The following is a 7168-nucleotide window of genomic DNA, read 5'->3' as shown; positions in this document are numbered from 1 at the left end:
TGTTTTAGTTCTTTGTAGATTCTGGATGTTAGCCCTTTGTCAGATGGGTAGATTGCACCACAATCTAAATTTTTTCCCTTTCTGTTGGTTGCTGGTTCACTCTAATGATTGTTTCCTTTGCTGTACAAAAGCTCTGGAGTTTAATTAGGTCCCATTTGTCTATTTTGGCTTTTGTTGCCAATGCTTTTGGTGTTTTAGTCATAAAGTCCTTGCCTCTGCCTATGTCCTGAGTGGTTTTGCCTAGATTTTCTTCTAGGGTTTTTATGTTGTTAAGTCTCATGTTTAAGTCGTTAATCCATCTGGAGTTAATTTTATTTTAAGGTGCCAGGAAGGGGTCCAGTTTCTGCTTTCTGCACACTACTAGCCAGTTTTCCCAATACCGTTTATTAAACAGGGAATCCTTTCCCCATTGCTTGTTTTTATCAGGTTTGTCAAAGATCAGATGGTTGTAGATGTGTGGTGTTGCCTCCAGGGACTCCGTTCTGCTCCGTTGGTCTATATCTATCTCTGTTTTGGTACCAGTACCTGCTGTTTTGATTACTGTAGCCTTGTAGTATAGTTTGAGATCAGGTAGTATGATGCCTCTGTCTTTGTTCTTTTAGCTTAGGATTGTCTTGGATATGCAGGCTCTCTTTTGGTCCCATATGAAGTTTAAGGTAGTTTTTCCAGTTCCGTGAAGAAGGTCATTGGTAGCTTGATGGGGATAGTATTGAATCTATAAATTACTTTGGGAAGTATGGCCATTTTCACGATATTGATTCTTCCTAACCATGAGCATGGAATGTTTCTCCATCTGTTTCTACCCTCTCTTATTTCCTTGAGCAGTGTCTTGTAGTTCTCCTGGAAGAGGTCCTTTACATCCTTTGTTAGTTGTATTCCTAGGTATTTTAATCTATTTGTACCAATTGTGAATGGGAGTTTGCTCATGACTTGGCTCTCTGTTAGTCTGTTATTGGTGTATAGGAATACTTGTAATTTCTGCACATTGATTTTGTATCCTGAAACTTTGCTGAAGTTGCTTATTGGTTTAAGGAGATTTTGGGCTGAGATGATAGCATCTTCTAAATGTACAATCATGTCATCTGCATATAGAGACAATTTGACTTCCTCTTTTCCTAATTGAATACGCTTTATTTATTTTTTTTTTCTTGCCTGATTGCTCTGGCTAGAACTTCCAATACTGTATTGGATAGGAGTGGTGAGAGAGGGCATCCTTGTCTAATGCCAGTTTTCAAAGGAAATGCTTCCAGTTTTTGCCCATTCAGTATGACATTGGCTGTAGTTTTGCCGTAAATAGCTTTTGTTGTTTTGAGATATGTTCCTTCAATACCTAGTTTATTGAGAGTTTTTCGCATAAAGGGCTGTTGAATTTTGTCAAAGGCCTTCTCTGAATCTATTGAGATAATCATGTAGTTTTTGTCTTTGGTTCTGTTTATGTAGTGGATTACATTTATAGACTTGCATATGTTGAACCAGCCTTGCATCGCTGCAATGAAGCCTACTTGAGCATGATAGATAAGCTTTTTGACGTGCTGTTGCAATCAGTTTGCCAGTATTTTATTGAAGATTTTTTCATCTATGTTCATCATGGATATTGGCCTGAAGTTTTCTGCCGGGTTTTGGTATCAGGATGATGTTGGTCTCATAAAATGATTTGGGAAGGATTCCCTCTTTTTGTATTGTTTGGAATAGTTTCTGAATGAATGGTACCAGCTGCTCTTTGTATGTCTGGTAGAATTCGGCTGTGAACCTGTCTGGACCTGGGCTTTTTTTGGTTGGTTGGCTATTAATTGCTGCCTCACCTTCAGCCCCTGTTATTGGTTTATTCAAGGTTTCAACTTCTCCCTGGTTTAGGCTTGAGAGGGTGCAAGTGTCCAGGAATTCATCTATTTCTTCCAGGTTTACTGGTTTATGTGCATAGAGTTGTTTGTAGTCTTCTCTGATTGTAGCTTGTATTTCTGTGGAATCATTGGTGATATACCCTTTATTGTTTTTTATTGCATCTATTTGATTCTTCTCCCTTTTCTTTTTTATTAATCTGGGTAGTGGTCTGTCTATTTTGTTGATCTTTTCAAAAAAGCAGCTCCTGGATTTATTGACTTTTAGAAGGTTTTTTTGTGTCTGTATCTCCTTCAGTTCTGCTCTGATCTTCATTGTTTCTTGTCTTCTACCAGCTTTTGAGTTTTTTTAATCTTATTCCTGTAGCTCTTTCAATGTTGATGTTAGAGTGTCAATTTTAGATCTTTCCTCACTTCTCATGTGGGCATTTATTGCTATAAATTTCCCTCTAGACGCTGCTTTAAATGTGTCCCAGAGTTTCTGGTATGTTGTGTCTTTGTTCTCATTGGTTTCAAGGAACATCTTTATTTCTGCCTTTATTTCATGGTTTATCCAGTCGACTTTCAGGAGCCAGTTGTTCAGTATCCATGAAGCTGTGCGGTTCTGAGTTAGTTTCCTAATTGTGAGTTCTAATTTGATTGCCCTGTGGTCTGAGAGACATTTGTTATGATTTCCGTTCTTTTGCATTTGCTGAGGAGTGATTTACTCCCAATTATGTGGTCAATTTTAGAGTAGGTGTGATGTGGTGCTGAGAAGAATGTATATTCTGTGGATTTGTGGTGGAGATTTCTGTAGATATCTATTAGGTCCATTTAGTCCAGATCTGAGTTCAAGTCATGGATAACCTTGTTAATTTTCTGTCTTGTTGATCTATCTAATATTGACAGTGGAGTGATAAGGTCTCCCAGTATTATTGTGTGGGAGTCTAAGTCTCTTTGTAGGTCATTAAAAACTTGTCTCATGTATCTGGGCGCTCCTGTATTGGGTGTGTGTATAGTTAGGATCATTAGCTCTTCTTGATGCATTGATCCTTTTACCATTATTTAATGCCCTTCTTTGTCTCTTTTGATCTTTGTTGGTTTTAAGTCCATTTTATCAGAGACTAGGATTGCAACTGCTTTTTTCTCCTCTCCATTTGCTTGATAAATCTTCCCCTTTATTTTGAGCCTATGTGTGTCCTTGCATGTGACGTGGGTTTCCTGAATACAGCACACCGCTGGGTCTTGACGTTTTTTCCAATTTGCCAGTCTGTGTCTTTGTATTGAGGCATTTAGCCCATTTACATTTAAGATTATATTGTTATGTGTGAATTTCAACCTGTCATTTTAATGCTAGCTGGATGTTTTGCCCATTAGTTGATGCATTTTTTTCATTGTGTCGATGGTCTTTACCATTTGGAACGTTTTTGGAGTGGCTGGTACTGGTTGTTCCTTTCCTTGTTTAGTGCTTCTTTCAGGAGCTCTTGTAAGGCAGGCCTGGTGGTGACGAAATCTCTCAGCAATTGCTTGTCCATAAAGGATTTTCTTTCTCCTTCAATTATGAAGCTTAGTTTGATGGATATGAAATTCTAGGTTGAAAGTTATTTTCTTTAAGGATGTTGAATATTGGCCCACACTCTCTTCTGGCTTGTAGGGTTTCTGCAGAGAGATCCGCTGTGAGTCTGATGGGCTTCCCTTTGTGGGTAACCCAACCTTTCTCTCTGGCTGCCCTTAGCATTTTTCCCCTCATTTCAACCCTGGTGAATCTGAAGATTATGTGCCTTGTGGTTGCTCTTATTGAGGAATATCTTTGTTGTGTTCTCTGTATTTCCTGGACTTGAATGTTTGCCTGCCTTGCTAGGTTGGGGAAGTTCTCCTGGGTAATATCCTGATGAGTGTTTTCTAGTTTGGGTTCATTCTCTCCATCACATTCAGGTTCGCCTATCAAATGTAGATTAGGTCTTTTCATATAATCCCACATTTCTTGAAGGCTTTGTTCATTTCCTTTCACTCTTTTTTCTCTATTCTTGCCTTCTCATTTTATTTCATTGAGTTGATCTTCAATCTCTGATATCCTTTCTTCTTCTTGGTCAATTCAGCTATTGAAACTTGTGTATGCTTCATGAAGTTCTTGTGCTGTGTTTTTCAGCTCCATCAAGTCGTTTATATTCTTCTCTAAGCTGTTTATTGTAGTTAGCATATCATCTAACCTTTTTTCTAGGTTCTTAGTTTCTTTGCATTGGGTTAGCACATGTTCTTTTAGCTCAGAGAAGTTTGTTTTTACCCACCTTCTGAAGCCTGTTTCTGTCAATTCATCAGATTCATTCTCCATCCATCTTTGATACGTAGCTTGTTATGAGTTGTGATACTTTGGAGGAGGAGAGGCCTTATTGTTTTTAGTGTTTTCATCCTTTTTGTGCTGGTTTCTTCCCATCTTAGTGGCTTTATCTACCTGGTCTTTGTAGTTGGTGACTTTTGGATGGGGTCTCTGAGTGGACATCCTTTTTGTTGATGATGAAGTTATTTCTTTCTGTTTCTTAGTTTTGCTTCTAACAGTCAGGCCCCCTGGTGCAGGACTGCTGGAGGTCCACTCCAGGCCCTGCTTGCCTCGGGATCACCCATGCAGCCTGCAGAACAGTAAGGGTTGCTGCCGGTTTCTTCTTCTGTTATCTTTGTCCCACAAGGGTACCTGCCAGATGTCAGCCTGAGCTCTCCTTTATGAGGTGTGTCTTTGGGTATACGGGGTTTGGGGAGCTGCTTGAGGAGATGGTCTGTCTCTTACAGGAGCTCAAGTGCTGTGCTGGGAGCTCCGTCTCCTCTTTTCCCAGGTGTTCTGTCCTAGGATGGTTGGCTTTATTTATAAGTTCCTGTGGTTCTGCTGCTTTTTTTCATAGATGCCCTGCCCAGCACGGGGTAATCTACTCACAGTCTGCCAGCAGAGGCGTTGCTGAGCTGCTGCAGGCTCTGCCCAGCTGCTGTGTGAACTGCTTCAGTAATGGCAGACTGTCTCAGTAGTAGTGGTAGCACTTCTCCCCATGAGCTGGGCTGTCCTGGGTCCAGCTGTGCTTGCTGCAAAACTCTCAATCCAGAGCATTTCAGATTGCTTGTTTTGTGTGGGTGGTACCTGCCAAGCCAGATCACCTGGCTCCCTGTTTCTGCCCCCTCCTTTTCAGTTGAATGGGTGGCTCTGTCTCCCAGGCATGCCAGGTGCCAGTTGAATCAGCCACCCAGATTTGTGTGAGTTTGGCACTTTTCAGCCCAAGAAGCTCCTGGTCTGTGGGCAATGAAAATTTGTTTGGAAATGCAGTGGGCACTCACAATCTGCATTGTTCTTGCTGGGAACTGGACTCCGGAGCTGTTCCTATTTGGCCATCTTTGATCCTCCCACATATAAGCTTCTATATATGTTAGATATATTTAGAAGAAACCTCTAGAGACATTAATGTTTCAAAACACAAAAAAGTACAACTGCCTATGAGGGAAAAACAATTAGAAAATGTGATTTATTTAATCATGTAAAGAAAATGACAAGTAGGTTCAGTAATCATTTTATATATAATTTCTAGAATTTTAATACGTTTTCTTTTCCACTGAACAGAATAATTTTCTTTTCCCTCTTTAGCATTCAAGTGTTTCACTGTCTTAAACATGAAGGAACTGGTGGCAGGACACTGCTAGTAGATGGATTCTATGCAGCACAACAGGTTCTTCAAAAGGCACCTGAGGAATTTGAACTCCTCAGTAAAGTGCCATTAAAGCATGAATATATTGAAGATGTTGGGGAATGTCACAACCACATGATTGGGATTGGGCCAGTCTTAAATATCTACCCATGGAATAAAGAGTTGTATTTGATCAGGTGAGTACCAAAGAACTACCACGAATTGTAATATATTTGCCAAAGATTAGCCTTCTGATGTAACAACAATTCCTAAGATTCTTATATCTGACACATTTTAATCTTGCTATTCCATGGCTTTTTATTATAGAACAGCTTGTATTCTTATAATTCCCATGAAATAATAAATAGTCATCAACCAAAGAATACTAGATTATTTTGGGGATGGGGTCAAATATTAGACGTAGTATTTTTAAAATGAAAACATTATTAAAATGAAAAACAGTTATTAAATTATCCTCAGTGACCAAACAGCTAGGTTACCCAACAACATTTGTGTCTATAGCCCAGATTTATGCAAAGCTCCTGACAGGAGTATTCAATTGACTATTGATATCACAACTTAGATATATTTTAGAATATAAAACATATCATACTCAAAACTGAACTCATCACTTCCACTCATTTTACACCTACTTCTCCAATTGCTTTTCCATTTTCATTGAATGGCACCACCATCCACTAAGTTTCCCAAGCTATAAACCAAACTTTATCTTTAATTTTTCCCTCTCCCTTATATTACACAACCTGTCTTATCAACTCAACGTCCTATATTTTTCTCAGACTAACCCCTGCTTTCTATCTACAATATCTCTTCTTGCAGTGAGATGACTCTTCTCTCCCACTATTAAAGTTTTAACTGATGTGCTTGCTTACACCATGAGCCCTCTTCTGTTTTCATGGTGTAGCTAGAACATTCTTTCTGAAACACAAGTGTTATCCTTTGCTCCCATGTTAATATTCTTCTAAACCTCCTCAATGTCTTTCAGAGAAAGAGCACTATCCTGGAGAGTCATCCTAAGGTTTTCTTCTAGTATTTGTATAATTTCTATAGCTCCTCCAATGTCACACACCTGAACTGAGATTGTAATGGTGATACATCTGAAAGCCCATCTATCTTACCTGTCTGAAAGCCCATCAGCTTTCACTTACACCACAATATACAAATCCATCAAATGAACTTTCCACTCAATTGTTGAGCTCTCTTGGGAAATACTTGTCTGTCAACTAAGAAGAAGAATAACTTTGTAAAATCTTCCTAGCTTTTCTGGTCAGATAAATGCCTGCTTTATTTGCTTTCCCCTCCTTCCAGGGCTCTCTTGCTTCATATCAAAGCAGGAAAAAAAGGAAAAACTGTATAATATAGTAGTATCACTTTGTGCAAAAGTCCAGAAATAGTCTTTCTCTTTTTTTTAACTTTATTGCATTTTATGTTTGGGGGTACATGTGAAGAACATGCAAAATTGTTGCATAGGAACACACATGTCAGTGTGATCTGCTGCCTTCCTCCCCATCACCCACATCTAGCACTTCTCCCCATGCTATCTCTCCCCAACTCCCCTCCCCCTGTTGTCCCTCCCCTATTTCCCCCAACAGATCCCAGTGTGTAGTGCTCCCCTCTCTGTGTCCATGTGTTCTCATTGTTCAACACCCGCCTATGAGTGAGAACATG

General features: G+C 39.5%; 1 protein-coding gene across 3 annotated transcripts in view; it reads left to right on the top strand.

Moving 5' to 3' along the window:
* The window catches only part of TMLHE (trimethyllysine hydroxylase, epsilon), a 164087-nt gene that overhangs the window by 147677 nt on the left and 9242 nt on the right, over positions 1 to 7168 (top strand). For 2 of the 3 annotated variants that reach the window (XM_017516222.2, XM_017516223.2), the window contains one exon: positions 5440 to 5676. The exons of the other annotated variant lie outside the window; for it this stretch is intronic. In XM_017516222.2, the coding sequence (XP_017371711.2) occupies positions 5440 to 5676 (237 nt within the window). The remainder of the gene's footprint in view (positions 1 to 5439; positions 5677 to 7168) is intronic. 3 annotated transcript variants of the gene reach the window in all.

The sequence above is a fragment of the Cebus imitator genome, unplaced genomic scaffold (assembly GCF_001604975.1).
Source record: "Cebus imitator isolate Cc_AM_T3 unplaced genomic scaffold, Cebus_imitator-1.0 Scaffold576, whole genome shotgun sequence".
Taxonomy (NCBI): Eukaryota; Metazoa; Chordata; class Mammalia; order Primates; family Cebidae; genus Cebus; species Cebus imitator.
This window is presented reverse-complemented; position numbering and strand designations above follow the sequence as displayed.